The 19,201-nt window shown below is 37.6% G+C and overlaps 1 protein-coding gene across 9 annotated transcripts in view; it reads left to right on the top strand.

Annotated features, from left to right (window-relative positions):
- The window catches only part of FKTN (fukutin), a 94,586-nt gene that overhangs the window by 54,666 nt on the left and 20,719 nt on the right, over window positions 1-19,201 (top strand). For 5 of the 9 annotated variants that reach the window (XM_030920041.1, XM_030920040.1, XM_030920039.1 and 2 more), the window contains one exon: window positions 11,505-17,575. In XM_030920041.1, the coding sequence (XP_030775901.1) occupies window positions 11,505-11,718 (214 nt within the window). In that variant the 3' untranslated portion in view covers window positions 11,719-17,575. Of the gene's footprint in view, window positions 1-11,504; window positions 17,576-19,201 lie in introns of those variants that run through there. The other 4 variants (XM_030920043.1, XR_004054022.1, XM_030920044.1 and 1 more) reach the window with 4 other exon arrangements.

Below are 19,201 nucleotides of genomic sequence, written 5' to 3'. Positions count from 1 at the left end.
TTTTTTTTTTTTTTTTGAGACAGAGTTGTCACCCAGGCTGGAGTGCAGTGGTGTGATCTCAGCTCACTGCAACCTCCATCTCCCAGGTTCAAGCAGTTCTCATGCCTCAGCCTCCCGAGTAGCTGGAATTACAGGCACTTTCCATCACACCTGGCTATTTTTATATTTTTAATAGAGATGGGGTTTCACCATGTTGCCCAGGCTGGTCTCAAACCCCTGACCTCAGGTGCTTCCTCGGCCTCCTAAAGTGATTGGATTACAGGCATCAGCTGCTGTGCCAGCCCTTCTTTACTCTCTTAATAGTGATTTTTGGTCAATAAAAAGTTATTTTAATGTAGTTCAGTTTATCTATTATGGCTAGTAGTATCATGTCCTGTTTAAGAAATCTTTCCCTATCTCAAGATAATGAAGCTATTCCTCTTATAAAACTATCTTCTAGAAACTTTATTGTTCTATGTGTAATATGAAGTAAAGATCAACTTTAGACTCTATACTTTATTTGGATTCACTGGCTTTTCTCTAATGTGCTTTTTCTGTTCTAAGATCTAATCCAGGATACCACATTGCATTTAGACACTCTACCTTTTGAAAGTTTTTTTTGGTCCAAGATTTTAAGCTTGTCACTGGTAATACTAGATTACCATACATCATCGCATGTTGTGTTGCTCTCTGTTTGAACTAGCTTCTTGGTACCTCTATCTGGAAATAATCTTCTCTTCCTCTGCATTTCTATAGATTTTCTTTTTCTTTATCTCTCTCATGCTTTATTGGAGTACTTTTGCTAATTTGTCTGTCCTTTCTACGTGATAGATAAAATCAGGCCTGGTACATGTTTGGCTAAGTGAGACCTGAGCCCTACATGAAACTAAGTCAGATCCTCTAAGTGTAGTCTACACTGTTTTGTTAAGATGATGGGGTGACACTAGGTTGATGACTTGATCCAACCTAACACTGTTGGAGAATTAAAACCATAGAGTTAAGTTAGGCTAGTCGTTTTCAATCATTCTGCTTCACAAGAAGTTAAAGACTAGAGGTAGTTGTTGAATCCTCACTCATTGTCTGTCTCAGCTTCACAGATTGATACTGTGCTCCTACAGTTGTAACTCCAAGAAACACATTTGTCTTTTTAGTACTTACAGCTGTGAAGCTAAAGGCAAATTTGAATAATTTCTTTAAATGAGTGTATTTAAAACATTGACTTTTCTAAGAATGATCTCATATTTTCTGCTCTGTTTGTGCCTTTATATTTTACAACATACAGATTATGTCTTAGGTCTCCTTAATTATACCTCCAAACCTCTAGTAAGTAGCAGGTGCAAAATTGAGGAATTGAGGAAAGAACTTTGAATGCATGTTATATGGGAATTGTATACTTATACAATATGTAGAAGTGGCAGTTATTTATATAGCAAGCTTTGTTTATTTTTAATTAGAGAAGATTGCCTCCAGATGAATAAACAGCAAATCTTTCATTATGTGAAGTAAATTATATTTTTTAAAACTGTTGTATAGTTTGCTGTTTGAACATAATTCTATAAGATATTATATAGGTTAGTATTCTAAGAGAAATAAAAGCATGTTTTCAGTAAAAGACTTGTACAACCAATGTTTATAGCAGTCTCACTCGTACTAGCAAGAAATGGAAGCAACCCAAATGCCCATCTTCTGGTGACTAGTTATAAAATTATGATACATTCAAACAATGGACTAGCACTGAGCAATGAATAGCAATGAAATACTGATAAATGTAGTAACATGGATGAATTTCTAAAACATGATGCTAAGTGAAAGAAGTCAGATAGGAAGAGTATATACTATGTATTTGCTGTTATTTGAAATTGCACAGGAAAAACCAATCAAGAGTGTAATAAGATTAGTGGTTGCCTAGGGCCAGGGTGGGTTGATTGCTTGACTGCCAAGGGGCACAGGGAACTTTGGACGGGGGCTTGGTAGAAATGTTCTATATCTTGATTATTGTGGTTACACAGGTATACACATTTGTCAAAACTCATCACTTAAGATGGATGTATTTCATTATAGTTAAGTTATAACTTAACTCAAAAGCAGTTACCTCAAAAGAAGTTACCTTAAAAGTTTAAGACTGGGCACAGTAACCCATCAGCATTTGGGGAAGACCCGGTGAGAGGATCACTTGAGCCCAGGAGTTCAAGATAAGCCTGGGCAACATAGGGAGACCCCATCTCTACAAAAAAAGTAAAAACTAAACTTAAAAAAAGTTAAAACGATAAAAAACGGTTTGTGACTTAGAAGACTGATGCTAAGAGAAAAAAGATATGAGATCACATGTTGAAACTGAGGGATATATGCAACCAAAAGCAATGAATTTGATCAGGGCAGACCTAATTGCAATGATAAACTTTGAGACTTTCACATATGATTTAACAAATTGGGTAATCTGATAGTAAAAAAGCCTTTTGTATTGAGTATGAAAATTGAAATTATAATTTAATTCTTTTGAAAAATTATCCATTATATACAAGGAGAAATCCTGTAAAAACTGTCTGAAGGAAAGCAAGCACAACTGGAGTCTAACTGGTTGTTGAAGCACTATAGATCCAGTTTTGGGAAGTTATGCAGTTATCTAGAGCTATAGAGTTTTTGGAAGTTACGTAATTATGTCCCAAGGCTTTGTCCTCGGGCATTGAGGAAAACTTTAGTACTTATTTTATATTGATAGTTTTTAATGTAGTCATTATGTATATACATTCAGGTATTAAATTATATCAGTCCTTACAGGGTTTAATTTGTCTACTCCTTCTCCTTGATAAAATAAATGTGTTCTTGTTTCTCCTGTGGCACAGATGAGTACTAGTTTGTCACTGGGGCAGTGGTCTTATGGGGATTGCATAGTAAAGTTAATAATAGGATAAATGGAATCACTCAATGTACAGTCGAAGTCAGTAGGAACATGAGGTTTAAGAGGTAGAATTTTACTTTATAAAACATGTATATTCCTTACCCCCCATATATAATATGTTAAAAGTTTAGGACGGGGGTGGAGAATGGGGTTAATGAAGATCTCAGAGAGACTGTAACCCAGCATAGGCTCTGAAAAGTGTGTTAGCAATTCCTCACACTCCTTTTGCTTTTGTTAACTATGGTGGGATTGTGCCAAGTTTAGTAAAAGAGGTGGCTAAAGAAAATACTGGGCAGCATACTGTAACCTTGGTTTTCAAGAGTTGAGTCTGATTCTTAGATGACTATTTAAGGGCAGCATTGGTGGTAATGACTTATAATTAATATGACACAGTCATTTTCCCTTTGCCACACTTCCTTTGCTCCAAACACAAAGCACTGATGAATATATCTAAAAGACAGAGGTGAGCTAAAAAAAAAAATAGAGTAAATGATGAAAAGTGATATTTAAAGAGAATTTACAAATTAAAGACTGACAAGGAGGATAAATAATAAATCCAAGATACTTCTTAAGAAAACCGATATCAAAACAGAAAAATTTTACAAGATACCAGAGAAAATGGGTTGCTCACAAATGAGTAGCAAGTATACCTTAGCAACAATAGAAGTCAGAAGATAATGCAGTAACATCTTCCAAAAGCTGAAGAGAAATATTTGTCAACTTAGAATGTTATGTGTAATTAAAACTAACATTCAAGAATGACATCAAAGTAGAGAGATTTACATTTATAGAAAGACTAAAAGTTTATGCCTTACAGATCTACACTTAGAGACATATGAAAGAACCCAGAAGGAAGACATGATATATATGAAACGATGGTGAACAGAAAAATTCATTAAAAGGTCAGTGAATTTGTTAACCATTGCCTATAAAAAATAATGGCAATTATTATATTAAAAAGAGAAAGGAAGCCAGGCACAGAAAGACAAACATCACATATTCTCACTTATATGTGGGATCTAAAAGCAATTTGAACTCATGCATATAGTGAGTAGAAGGATGAGGCTGGGCACAGTGGCCCATACCTGTAATCCCACCACTTTAGAAGACCGAGGTGGCCGGATCACTTGAGGCCAGGAATTCAAGACCAGCTTGGCCAACATTGTGAAACCCCATCTCTAATCTAAGTACAAAAATTAACCAGGGATGGTGGCACATGCCTGTAATCCCAGCTACTTGGGAGGCTGAGGCATGAGAATCATTTGAACCCGGGAGTCAGAGGTTGCAGTGAGCCGAGATCACACCACTGCACTCCAGCCTGAGCAACAGGCACAAGACTCTGTCCCCCTGCCCCCCCCCCAAAAAAAGGGGGAGGCGCGGTGGCTCATGCCTGTGATCCCAGCACTTTGGGAAGCCGAGGCAGGCAGATCACCTGAGGTCAGGAGTTCAAGACCAGCCTGGCCAACATGGTGAAACCCCGTCTCTATTAAAAATAAATAAAAAATTAGCCAGGTGTGGTGGCACACACTTGTAGTCCCAGCTACTCGGGAGGCTGAGGCAGGAGAATTGCTTGAACCTGGGAGGCGGAAATTGCAGTGAGCCGAGATCGCACCACTGCACTCCAGCCTAGGCAACAGGGTGACACTCCATCTCAAAAGAGAGAGAGAGAGTAGAAGGATGGTTACCAGAGGCTGAGAAGGGGTCTGGGGGGAAGGTGGGGATGGTTGATGGGTGCAAAAAGAAAATAGTTATAAAGAATGAATAAGACCGACTATTTGATAGCATAAAAGGGTGACTGTAGTTATAATAACTTACTTGTATATTTAAAAATAACTAAAAGAGTATAATTGATTGTAACACAAAGGATAAATGCTTGAGAGGATGGATGCCCCATTCTCCATGATGTGATTATTATGCATTGCATGCCTGTATCAAAACAGTTCATATATTCCATAAATAAATACACTTACTATGTGCCTGCAAAAATTAGAAATCAAAAAAAGAGAAAGGTCAGAGAACTCTTAACATAATAAGCTGGGGAAGAGGTGATATATCAGTGTTTAAGGAGTAAAGTATACTTAGTTTCATGTTTAGAAAGCGGGTAGAGATTCTGCAAAAATTTACTTTTTAATAGAGAATGTTATAGTGAAGTAATTATGTTTTAGAATAAACAGTCACTAGGATAGAAATATTACCTAAAACTTCCAAACAAACAGAACAAAAGGGAATATATAAACTTTATCAATCCAAGTGAATGTTTCAGATGTGGAGGAGGGGGGTCAAAGAAAAAGAATGGTAAATTGAAACTGTGAAAATAATCATACTATGTTGACAGTAGTCAACACCGTTAACAGTACTTACTATGTTTTAAACACTGTTCCGGGCACTTTACATTTATTAATTCATTCTGTACTAACATCTCTCTGAGGCGTAGGTACTGTTATTATCCTCATTTTATAAATAACAAAATTAAGGCTAAAAAAGATTGATGAGGTCATACAATTAATAATTGATGAAGCCAGGACTTGAGCCCAGGCAGGCTGACTCTAGAGTTCAAAATAAGTTCAACAGACAGTTTATCACAGTAAATATAAATAAATACATAAATGGATTAACCTAACCTATAAAACGACAAAGATTATCAAATGAGAAAGCAAAATTTAGGTATATAATGCTTGCAAGAGGCACATTCCAAGCAAAGTCACACGGAAAGGTTGAAAATAGGTGCCGCAAAGCACCGTGGCACACATATACCTATGTTCGAAACCTGCACATCCTGCACATGTACCCCAGAACTTGGGGGGTGGGGTGGGAAGTGGGGGGACCAAAAAAGAGAGAGAAAAGTTGAATTCCAGGTGGATCCCATTCCTTTAAAAGGTCACCACCACTCGACTGCCAAGCTGAGCTCTAAAACTGGTATTATAATAGTATCAGACAGAATAGAATTTTAGAGGGGAAACATTAAAGGATTAGAAGGCTCATTACAGAATCTCTCAAAGAAACAGTCTACCAAGAATAAATAATATTTGTGAGTTTACATGACTAACAATATGGCCTTTAAAAATACAAATAAAAAAACTGATGAAATTCTAATGAACATTTAACATGTCCACAACTGCGGTGGGAGATTCTTATATGCTTTTATTTTTTAAACTGCCAAAGACCAGGCATAGTGGCTCATGTCTGTCATCCTAGCACTTTGGGAAGCTGAGGTGGGAGGGTTACTTGAAGCCAGAAGTTTGATACCAGCCTGGGCAACATAGTAAGACCTCATTTCTACAGAAAACATTTTTTAAAAAATTAACTGGGCATTGTGGCATGCACCTGTAGTCCCAGCTACTCAGCATGCTGAAGTGGGAGGTTCACTTGAGCCTAGGAGCTTGAAGTTATAATGAACTGTAATTGCACACTGTACTTCAGCCTGGCTGACACAGCAAAACCCTGTCTCAAAATAAAACTGCTGATTTAAACAAAGAACTTAGTAAAAATATTGAAGATTTGAACAAAATTAACAGGCTTGATCTATTTGACTATATAAAGTCTTCATCCAGTAAGTAGTGAATACATCTTCTTATCAGCTATAAACAGAGCATTTACAAAAGTTGATTATATGCTAGATCATAAAGGCAATTTTAAGAAGTTTCAAAGCCTTAATAAGATTTTTCTTGTGTATGTATAATTCTCCATATTAATGGATTAAAGGAAAAAAAATTACATGGTTATTTCAGTAGATAGCATTTATGACCACAATGGAATTAAATTAGAAATTGGCAATTAAAAGACATCTTTAAAATGTGTGAAAACTTTAAAAGATCCTCCTTAATAACTCGTGAATTAAAAAGGAAATCATAATAGAAATTATAAAATATTTAGGACTTAAAGATGATGGATGTACTACATGTTAAAAATTATAGGCTGAGGCCAGGCACAGTGGCTCATGCCTGTAATCCCAGCGCTTTAGGAGGCAAAGGTGGGCAAATCACAAAGCCAGGAGTCTAAGACCAGCCTAGCTAACATGGCAAAACCCCATCTCTACTAAAAATAAAAAAATTAGCAGGGTGTGATGGCACGTACCTGTAATCCCAGCTACTTGGGAGGCTGAGGCACGAGAATGGCTCAAGCCCGGGAAGCAGAGGTTGCAGTGAGCCGAGATTGAGCCATCACACTCTAGCCTGGGCGACAGAGGAAAACTCTGTCTCAAAAATAAAAAACAAAACATTATAGACTCTTGTTTAGGGGTAGAAATAAGTGTATTGCCTTAAAAACATTAAGTATGAAAAAGTAGATTTAAAAACAAGCATTCAGCTGAAATAAAAGGACAACAGAGTCAACTTAAGGAAAGTGAAGGAAGGAGGCCAAGAAGAGAAATTAATGAAATAGAAAATAAACATCAAAGACCAACAAATCCAAATGCTGACTTTTAAAAAATTAATTTAAAGACCAGTAAAATAGCAAGATTGATTAAGAAATAAAAATCTGGGATGGTTGGCTTTAGTTTATACTCAGCTATATTATATTAACTCTCTCAAAACAAAATGTGGTAGATAAGTAGGTCAATAAATGTGATCATTAGTTAAAATGTGAAAATGATAAAATTTTCTAGAAAAATAAATACCAAAATCAACTCAAAAAGATCTAGATAACCTATACTCATTCAAGAAATTGAATTAGTAATCAGAAATCCTCCTTTATCCCTCTTTTCCCTACCAGAGGATACTAAAACCTAGAAAGTTTGCTGCGAAGTTTTACTGTGCCTTCACAGAGCAGATTATCCCTATATTGTACAGCTTATTTCAGGCAATAGAAAAAGAAAAAACTAAGTAACTATTTTATGAGAGTGATAGCAAAAGTGGACATGGACAATACCAAAAAAAAATTTTAAGGGAAATTACTGTCTCAGTGAATACAGTGAAAAAACACTAAATGAATAGAATTTTGTAGTGTGTACATATTAGTGTAATTCTCTGTGTTATAGATTAAAGAACAACACTACAATTGTTTTAACAGGTGACATTAAAAGTGTTTGATAAATTTTATAATTAACCCAAAGGAGAGAGACCTTTTAGCAAATTTGGATTAAAAAGAATCTGGGCCAGGCGCGGTGACTCAAGCCTGTAATCCCAGCACTTTGGGAGGCCGAGACGGGCGGATCACGAGGTCAGGAGATCGAGACCATCCTGGCTAACACGGGGAAACCCCGTCTCTACTAAAAAATACAAAAAAAACTAGCCGGGTGAGGTGGTGGCGCCTGTAGTCCCAGCTACCCGGGAGGCTGAGGCAGGAGAATGGCGTGAACCTGGGAGGCGGAGCTTGCAGTGAGCTGAGATCCGGCCACAGCACTCCAACCTGGGTGACAGAGCAAGACTCCGTCTCAAAAAAAAAAAAAAAAAAAAAAAAAAAGAATCTGGGCTGGGCATGGTGGCTCACATCTGTAATCTCAACATTTAGGGAGGCCGAGGCCGGTGGATCACTTGAGGTCAGGAGGTAGAGACCAGACTGGCCAACATGATAATACCCTGACTCTACTAAAAACAGAAAAATTAGCCAGGTGTGGTGGTGCGCGCCTGTATTCCCAGCTACTCCGGAGGCTGAGGCAGGAGAATTGCTTGAACCCGAGAGGTGGAAGTTGCAGTGAGCTGAGGTCGCACCACTGCACTACAGCCTGGGTAACAAAGCGAGACTTGGTCTCAAAAAAAAAAAAAAAAAGGAATCTGAAATTTCTTTAACCTAATAAAGAGAATATAACAAAAAATTAGAGTGAGCAATCATGTTTAATGATAAAACTTTAGAAGCCTTTCCATTAAAATCAGAAAAACGTCAGGAATGTGTGCTAGCCCTGCTTCTATTAAACGATATACTAGAGGGCTTAGGCACTGGAATAATATGAGAAGAAATTAAAAGTTAAAAGAAGAGAAAAAATTCGTAGTGAGAATAAATCATTTATGTTTTGCAGGAAATTCTTATCAAGAAATGGCTCTACTGCCCCAACTCTGGAGTTAATGTAAAACTTAAGTTCAAAAAGTCAGGTTCAGTTATAGTTGATGTTGTCTCTATCTCTCTGAGCCTAGTAATAATAAAACACTGTTGGTTCTGGGATGGTGGAAGAACTTCGTTTTCATTTAGCAGTTATGTCCATAGGTTGTACTTAAACTGATTGCAATTAAACTGATGAAATTATCCAACTACCACCAAGTAGTTGTATAGATTTTAAGGATATCTGTGAGGGAAAAAAATGGTCTATTCCAACTATTTAACTACTGTTTTATGTAAAAATAATATGAAATAAAAGTGGTATGAAATAGAAAATGGATGGAGGGATTTTTTTTGTGGTAATAAGATCTCTTAAACTTACATTCTGATTTAGGGTTGCCTTAGTCTGCATTTAAACCTGTTTACATGTTGGATCCAATCCCAGGGCCTTAAAGTACAAACCGTTTAGCTGAACTTAATCTTAGCTTTAAAAGTCGAGGTAACATTGCAGACCCATGGTGTATTTTAGTCCTAGTCATTATTTACTGGTAGCCTGGACAGGGTGCATGGCATGTGCTGTTCTGTGTCGTTCACCCCCCTTCACTTCCTCTTCACAATCCTGTTTTATAATCAGTTTTTACATTTTATTGTTTACTTATCTTTCCTCTTCTCCTAGGAAGCTGGGATTTTCTTTTTGCTCAATGGATTGAAAAATAATTGGGGAAAAGAAAACCACAAAGAGTTTAGAGAGGTTTCAGTTTTAAGTACAAAAATTAACATTTGAGTTAAATTGTCTTTGAATTATTTTCACATTGTTTATATATTTAAAATGTTTTGGCTTTGCTCATAAATTCTTCATTGTTCAAAACATTGCTTTTGTAAAATTTGTAGTGTTCCCTTTCACCTTATCTATCCTGTATCTATTATTATATTTCCCTCTTTCAGCTCTTTGATGAGACTACAAAGAATTAGAGAAGTTTCCTGGCCTGTATTACAAGATAGAACATGATTTCTGCCTCAATTCAACTTCAGTGTGTCAACTTGATAGGATAAGACAGGCGGACATTCTGCTAACCAGCATCTGATTAGAGAGGGTGGAGGCTGGTGATGGATTGTTATGTGTGATGACAAAATAAGCAATTCCGTGAACATGAGTGTGCAGAGTAAAATTGGGACCAGCAGATGGTGGGGCTAAGCTGTATCTTACTTCTCAGCTATGAGATTTTCTGTGGCTGCCTTTTCACAGTAGCCAGCTGGAATTGTCCATTAACTGGGTTTGAGTAAAAGAGAGTTGTTGCTTTCTTTAGAATTTGTTCAGCCTCTCCTTTTCATGTATGGCTTTATGTTCATTTGGTGGTAAAACAAGATAATCAAAGACAGAATATATCAGAACTGACCTTTTCTTGGAGAACATCCCAGTTAGATCCCATTTCCACAATATGATTACACTTTGAAATCTGGCTTTTCCCTGTTCTTTCTTTAATCCTCTGATATTTTAAATTCCTGTAATCTCTGCTATTGCCACTTTAAACCTCATTACTGAAAGTTCTTCCCACATTGAAATATTTCTCAGAAAAAAAAATGCAGAATATAGAGTAGAGCTATAATATAAACTTAAACAGACCTGCTAGTTTTAGCTTTCTTTTCTAGGATACATAATTTAGTTTACTTGATCCAAAGTACCTTTCAGAAACATGTTTTGGTTTAATTTGTTTGTTTTGTATTTTTTTTCTTTTTTTTGAGACAGGGTCTCACTTTGTCACCCAGGCTGGAGTGCGCTGGCGTGATCTCAGCTCACTGCAACCTCTACCTCCAGGGTTCAAGTGATTCTCCTGCCTCAGCCTCCTGAGTAGCTGGGACAACAGAAGTGCGCCACCACACTCAGCTAATTTCTTTGTATTTTTAGTAGAGATGGGGTTTCGTCATGTTGGCCGGCTGGTCTCGAACTTCTGGCCTCAAGTGATCCACCCGCCTCAGCCTCCCAAAGAGCTGGGATTACAGGCAGGAGCCACCACTCCTGGCCTGGTTCAATTTCTGAAACTTACCTACTAATTATCTTAGTCCTGCAATAAATATAGTTAAAATCATTATAACTAATATTCTTTGGGCTGGTTTAAAGACGTTCTTTAGCATTTGAGGTGAAAGGCAGAAACCACAGGTAGGATCATGTAAGCTATGGAACCAAAGGAGAAGCCTGGAAATGCAGCCTGGAGTCCTGCTTACTCTGTATCCTTGGGAAATCCAGATTGTGAAAGAAAAGAAAATGATCATTTCATCCACCTTTTGACAACTTTTTGCTTTGACACTTCTTTCCTCTACAGTTCCAACAGAAAGCCCAAGGCTGACTTTGATTGCCTGCCTTGGATACGTTCCCATCCGTGCCTCAATCATTAACTTACTGGCCTGAGTCTTTTTTACCGATCTCTGGAGCTTAGTGATAGGGTCAGCCTCTCCTCAATCCTATGGACTTGGAACAAGGAAGGAAAATTGGAGAAGAGGAAAGAGATTCTAGACAGTCAAAAACAATTAAATAGCCACTCTATTCCCAAAACTGTTTAATGGGAGAGCACTGTCCTTCAGCCAATGATGCACTAGCAGCTAGATTCCTTAGCTAGACCTTCCACTGTTGAAGCTTAATCCCTCCGTTTTGCTGCAGGTACCTGTTTCCCAAGTTTACATTGTGCTGGACTGAGTTTGTAGACATGAAGGTCCGTGTGCCCTGTGAAACCCTCGAATACATTGAAGCCAACTATGGTAAGACCTGGAAGATTCCTGTAAAGACGTGGGACTGGAAGCGCTCTCCTCCCAATGTGCAACCCAATGGAATCTGGCCTATTTCTGAGTGGGATGAGGTTATCCAGTTATACTGAGATAATAGGTTGAAATGGGAGAATTCCTCTCTTGGAAGAAAAGGTAGATAACTGTTTAAAAAGATACATGTCTGTTTGTCAAACGTAAGTGGGAACCAAAGAAAAAAGTGACAAGTTTGAAGACACAGAAAGGGTCCTAACTCCAGAGCCATCTGATTTAATTCTCTCATTTAGCACTGAGGAATTTTCATGTGCCACATACAATGCTGGGTTACAGTGGAGAAGCCTAGATGAATGAGACAAATACCTGCTTCTTCTATTCCTCCCTTTGGTAAACAACTCAATTTTTCCTCTGAGGGAACCCTCCCCCACCCTTTGAAGAGTTCAAGTTCTGTAAATGTTTTAAAAATGTTAACTAATGTTTGCACTGGAGGATGAGCTCACCAGGCAAAGCAAAGGAAGGATATACTAGTCAAAAAGAATAACCTATTCCTGTTCTGGGCATTTAAGCTGGTATGTTAGTGCTACTTTTAAGATTGTGGAGTCTGAGTTAATACTCAAGTGATCAGACTTTGAGTGGCATCAAGAAAAGATGATATCAGGTTCATTTTTCAACTAATCTTATGTGGAACTGAATTAGAGAACAAGGCATTACTCTTTTAGGGAAGGTGAGAACTTATTTATATCAGAGCTTTTATTACTTGTCAGGATAAGTAAATTTCTATACCTGTACTGCTTTCATATTTGAAGTGAGAAGAAAGTTTATGCTTGTGTAATGCTTAAATTTCGATCCATTGTGAGAATATTTTCACTGACATCTGATGGCACTTGTTGACAAATCATTCAAGTGAGACCATGCTACTAGATATGATTTTGAAAGAGTCCATGATTTCACAAAACTCATTTTTATTTTATTCTCAGTCACTCTGTTAGGTAAAAATATGAGAAATTCATGTACATTTTATATTTTCTGAATTTATAATCCTTGCACTCCCAATTTTAATGACAATAAAATATTAATAGAATTGTTTTAATGTACTCTAATTTTTAAAACATACTCTTTATTATCTTCATTCATCAATTACAGCTTCATTAATTTTTGGTCTGTATACCAATTTAAGTGGCATGTAAACCTACCTGTTTCTTCTCCTCTTCCTATATATCGATCTCCAAAATGGAAGCTAAATGGTGGACTTGGCAACTATTCACCCTACCTCAGATCATAGAATTTGTAAAGTTTGTGTTCATCCCTGGTTTTTCAGTTTGTTGAATGTCGATGGGGCAAGAACTCAGACTTCTACTTTATCAAGTACCACACACTCTGGAACCCTTCAGTTTCCTTTTCCCCTCAAGATGTCTGAGTCAGATGGGATGCTGTTTACCCCATCTCTTCACCAGTCACTTGAATGATATATTCTAAGTGAGAGGTAAAGGAAAATGTAGGCACAATAAACACTGCTATTTTTCTCTTTGTCTGGGAAAGGAAGCTGAATCTTGTATCTTATCTATGCTATTTAGGACTACTTCCTGGAGCTTGGCAGATTTTCCTCTGAAACCAGAGAACAATAGGAGTCTGAAAAATGGAAACCTGAACATCTGAGGGAATGGGCTGATAGACTTTCCCAAAAACAAATTAGGGAAAGTAACTTACAACCACCCCATTCCAAATTTTTAAAGCAACATGAAAACCTTCTTTGATAAATGATAACCAACAGTCTTCCTGACTTAAGTTGCATTCTCAGTGCAGAATTATTGGGTTTTTCTTAAATAACATGAGCAGGTTTCTGGGGACCTTTAAGATTATCAGCGGACTCATCCCGAAATGGCACATCATCATCATCATCATCAATTTTCTCTTTGCTGGAAAATCAGCCCATAGAGTGCATTCCCAAATTCTAAATAGCTGACCCTACATTCATTTTTCATGCTCAAACATAATATAACAAATAATAACAGTATTTTTGGGCAAAATCCACCCTATTTGATGAGGACCATTTGCTTGTGCTCAGTATCCAGAAATGCATACACTCCACATTTCTGCCCATTTCAAATTGGGACTGCCATTCTTTGCCAGGAGATCTTACCCATCCATTTACAGATTAATCTTTTATCCTTTCCTGGAGTACAAAGTCTTAGAGTGTCTGAAATCTAAGACATCTTGGCCCCATTGACACAGGGTCTGTATTCTTCCCTACATAGACCGCTGGCTGCTCAAATACTTGTCTTCTGGTTTCACAGGCTTCAGCTCATGGATTCCACCCTAACTTCGGGTAACAAAAGCCTTCCCCTAGAATGTGAAGGCCGGACTTACAGGTCTGATGCTGATTCATCCATACTTCATCTTATGTTTTTTAACAGTTGGATTCTGCTAAGTGTCCAGAGATCTTGGGTTAAGTATATCCATCTTCAGTACCTCATTGGATCACTTTTCTTTCCTCACTTGAATATTCTAGCAGTCATTCTCCTAATCTGACCACTTTCAGGTTTAGTTTACCTGGCTTACCTGGGGAAGCTGACAACTTGTTGGTAGTTAGGCACCCATGGATGTCTCCAGAGACATCCTGAGAGGCAAGATTCCTCTTAATTGACAACCAGGACAACCAGGTAGTCACCCAGTCCCTCTCTAAGCAGGGAGTACTTTTCCTTCTCTCCTCTGCTGCAGCTACTGATATCTGGCCCCTGGAATAAAACCATAGTTCCTAAAATTGAGCATCCCTAAGAGTAGCTGCTTGGTGGGACATCTGATTTCTTTGATTCCCTAGCTGCAAAACCTGAAATATGACCACTAGGTAACAGAATGTTTGCCAGTATCCCCACAAAACAAGTTAAAACTTAAGTGAAAGTAATTCTGCTTTTGAATCTTGAAAGAGACCATATGTAATATTCATATTAAACCCTCTTATTTTATAACTAAATAAATAATGGCAGAAAGGAATGATCTAAACAAGAACAGCTGAGGCTAAAACCCAAGACTGCCATGACTTCTAGTCCAAATGTCTGTTTTGCATCACAACACATTATCTTTAACAGTGCTTGAGATGCTTAACAGAGAAGCCATCCAGTGCTTCACTGAGTCCAGGTCTTAGGGTATTTCTGCCACTTAGTATCTTTTTGTTCAGATTGAGAACCTAATGCGACAGAGAGGTCAAGGGGAAGTAGTTTCTTGTTCAGAATTCTTAGGCAACCTTCATACCTTTATCTGGAAAATGCCTTCTCTCCAGACAATAAGATAGTTGACATCTGGAGACATCAGCCTTTGGTACCTAATTCTCTAAGCTCAAGATGCATCCCATTGCCACTTTACCATTCTGTTTCCCAAAGGAAGCATCAGCACCAACCTGCTAAATGCCTGTATTTGAAGAGTCTCTCCCCTTCCTACAGTGACCTTTCATGAGGCCCTTTCCTTCCTAAGGGACGTTTACCTGGTAGTAGTGATCTCCTTCACAAAAAAGAAGAACATATGTAACTGGAGTACTTTGCAGTTTTCAGGATTTTTTTAATCTGCTTGGCTGGAAGGGAGACTAGAGTATCTAGTTTTTAGTATAAACTACTTTTAATTATTTATATTGATACTCTGATAAATGCAAGTAGTTAAGAATAGATTGTACTCATTCCTTTTTAAATTTGTGACGTCAAACCATTGTTTTTATTCTTACACAACTACAGTACTTCAGATGGCACGTAGATAGGCAGGATATTACATAGGTAAGCAGGAATTTATACATTGGGTACCAGAGCTAAATCTGGAAAACACATTTGGAATGAGCTTCCACACTTCAGTCTAAAATTTCACCCAAACTTATGGCTACACATTTTTCTGTTTCCCCCTGGTTTCACCTTCTGGAAAGTGAACAGTTTTTTAAATCCTAAATGTTATAAATCCTTAGGAGAAATATTCCCTCAAAACCTAGTCAGAGAAAGTGCCACATTCCTACCTTCTAACAGGTAATTATTAGTTGTAACAGCTTTAATGCATGGAAAAACTTCAGTGCATGGAAAAACTTCAGTTACCAACCAGTCAAGAGACTTTCTCAAGAAAAATCCCAGCAACTATCCCTCTTTCCTCCTTGTCTTACACCATCATTAAGACCTGGGCTAGATCACCTATAACATCTCACTTAGGGAAGGCAATGTGTTGCCATAAAAAGACCACAAGCTTTTGAGTGAGGCCTGAATTTGAATTTCAGCTTAATCATGTGGGATTTATGGTGGGGGCCCTTTCAGTCTCAACTTCCACATTAGTGAGCTGGGGAAATGATACATACTTCTAAGGGTTTTTAGGGGGATTAAATGAAGTATACAGTTCTTAGCCTCAGGCCTAGGATTAAGTAAGTACCCAAGAAACGTGCAGTTTTTCTACTTCCATGTTTCTTTTCTAATCTTCAAATGGAATTATAGAAACTGTGGGTCAGAACACATTGCTTTACTCAAAAGGTTGCAAGACTGAATTTGCTTAAGAAAAAAAAAATGCTATCAAGTCATTAAAAATTAAATTGTATGGTTTATGAATTCAGAGACATTACCAGTTTGCCTCCTTCTCTCAATAGAACTTGTATTTTCATTTTCTTGGTTAAGCATTTGTCTCCTAATCTTATCCCATATGCTACCTAGTTTGCTGATCCTAAGCAGTTCACTGTACTTCCCTAGGTTTGGTGCCTACTCTCCCCTGGACTTCTTTTTCAATATTCTAGCCTTTCCTAGATGTAAATCTTTACCTCCTTGTTAGTGAAATTAGATAGAAGCCATGATTTGGAAAGGGAAGAAATCTGGAATACTTAGTTTCATTTAATTGTCTATGCTGGTGAATGCCTGTGTCATTAAGGAGAATTGAAAATACTCATTTCTACTTTCAGCCCCCAAATTTGTGTTTCTGTCTCAACTAGGCAAGAATCAGCAGGGTACATGATGCCATTTTAAGCTGCTTCACATCAGACTGAAATCCTAATTATAGTTTATAAATGAAACAGACTAATTCAATAGTGATACCTTTTATATAGGTCCTGTGCTTAAAGGAGGCAAGTATAAATTTTCTAACAAGAAATCCCTGCTTCTGTTGGGTGCAATGGCTCACGTCTGTAATACCAGCAGTTTGAGAGGCCAAGGCAGGTGGATCACTTGAGGCCAGGAGTTCGAGACCAGCCCGGCCAACATAGCAAAACCCCGTCTCCTTTAAAAATACAAAAAACTTAGCTAGGCATGGTGGCATGCGCCTATAGTCCCAGCTACTCAGGAGGCCGAGGCAGGAGAATCACTTGAACCCAGGAGGCAGAGTCTGCAGTGAGCCAAGATCACACCATTGTGCTGCAGCCTGGGGTGATAGAGCGAGACTCTTGTCTCAAAAAAGGAAAAAAAAAAAAAAGGAAAGAATAAATCTCTGCTTCTGCTTCTGTACTATCAAAACTTCTACCCTAGAATGCCCCCTGGCACCTTCTAACCCAACCTAATACAGAGATTATGTAGGAACCCATTAACAAGCTGCTATATAATTATAAGCAGCTCTCACAGTAGGGTTGGAAGAGAGTATGAGGAAAATTAGAAGTACTGTATTTTTGCTATTAGAAATGAAATGTTATTTCATGCACCTTTGAAAAAAAAAAAACAGGATTTTACAGCCTTCTGATGATTCATTCAAAGCATGGGGAATAGTTCATATGTTTGTTGAATGAAAATCTTATGTAGCTATTTGTGTGTCCCTCCCACTTCATAACTACAAAAACATATATATGAATTTCTAAACAAAGTGATATTTTAAAGATGAATAGATTCAATGTGTACTTAGCAGTTTACTATTTGATTTTATCTTCAGGTACAGATAGTTTGTGGTACTACTTGAAAATACCTTTAATATTATTTTCATCAGAATTTGTAATATATAATCCAGTTTGGGATGATGAATAAAATTTTTCTAATCTCCTGAGATATCTTGTATTTATTTTTGAGACTTGCAGTAGAAATAACAGACACTAACATTCATAAACAATCTGGTAAAATAGTAATCCTGCCACCAGTACAGTATTTCTAAAATTCAACTCTGGGGACCCTAGTAGTCTGCACACATATACCTGGGTATCCAAAAGTTCTCAGAGATAAAACCTGCCAGCCAAAGACCACCAGGAACACACCTGTAATCAAACAAAGTTAGGTTTATTAGCTTGTCGTAGTAAGAGGAAACAGCCATCATGGGGAATCATAACATATTCCAGGGAGAAAGAACTAGAAAGGTCTTTTATAGGATTTCAGCTGATGTCAAAATCGTTAAAAGTAACTGTAGTGGAGTGGAAATAACACAGGACATGGAGTAAGAAGTTCTAGTTTGTCTGAATCCAACAGTGCCATGACCAGTAGGGTTCATTTCAGGTGTACATGGCTAGTTCAGCCTTAAAACAGTCAATGTAATGCACCATATCAACAAAGTAAAGAAAATCATATCAATAGACGCAAAAAGAGTCTGACAAAATCTAACCCTCATTCATGAGAAAAACTCAGTAGTTAAAAATAGAAGAGAATCACCTCAATTTGATGAAGAACATCTAAAAAACCCCAAAAAACCAAAAACCTATGTGTCTTAATAGCGAACACCTGAATGTTTTTCCTCTAAGATTAGGAACAAGGCAAGGATGTCTGCTTTCACCACTCTTATTCAGCCTAATACTAGAAGTGCTAGTCACTGCAATAAGGCAAAAAAAAAAAAAAAAAAAAAAAAAAAAAGTTAATAAATAAAAGACATGCAGATTGGAAAGAAAGAAATTTTTAAAACCTTTTTATTTGCAGACGACATGATTGTTTACATAGATAATACCAAGGAATGTATTTTAAAACAAGCAAACACCTGGAGCTAATAAGTGAGTTTTAGTGCAGTCACAGTATACAAGATCAAGACCAATACCCCCAAATCAATTGCATTTCTATATTCTAACAGCAAACATGAAAACAAAAACACAGTACTATTTAAAGTCACCCCGAAGAAAATGAAGTATTTAGGTATAAAAGTAACAAATTGTATACAAGATTTGTATGTTAAAAATGCTGATGAGGCCAGGCGTGGTGGCTCACTCCTGTAATCCCAGCACGTTAGGAGGCCAAGGCGGGCGGATCACGAGGTCAGGAGATCCAGGCTATCCTGGCTAACACGGAGAAACCCCGTCTCAACTAAAAATACAAAAAATTAGCTGGGTGTAGTGTGGGCGCCTGTAGTCCCAGCTACTCAGGAGGCTGAGGCAGGAGAATAGCGTGAAACCGGGAGGCAGAGCTTGCAGTGAGCGGAGATTGTGCCACTGCACTCCAGCTTGGGTGACAGAGCGAGACTCCGTCTCAAAAAAAAAACTGATGAAATCAAAGACCTAAATAAATGGAGATGCATACCATGATCATGGATTGGAAAACAATACAGTAAAGATGTCAGTTCTACTCAACTTGATGAATAGGTTTAATGCAATTCCTATCAAAATCTCAGCAGGGTTTTTAGTAGACATAGACGAACTTATTTTAAAATATATGTGGTAAGTTTATTTCTCTAGAATATCTCAAGTAATCTTTATAAGGA

This window comes from Rhinopithecus roxellana, chromosome 16 (assembly GCF_007565055.1).
Source record: "Rhinopithecus roxellana isolate Shanxi Qingling chromosome 16, ASM756505v1, whole genome shotgun sequence".
Lineage (NCBI taxonomy): Eukaryota > Metazoa > Chordata > Mammalia > Primates > Cercopithecidae > Rhinopithecus > Rhinopithecus roxellana.
The sequence above is the reverse complement of the archived record's forward strand: the minus strand, read 5'-3'. Positions and strand labels throughout refer to the sequence as shown.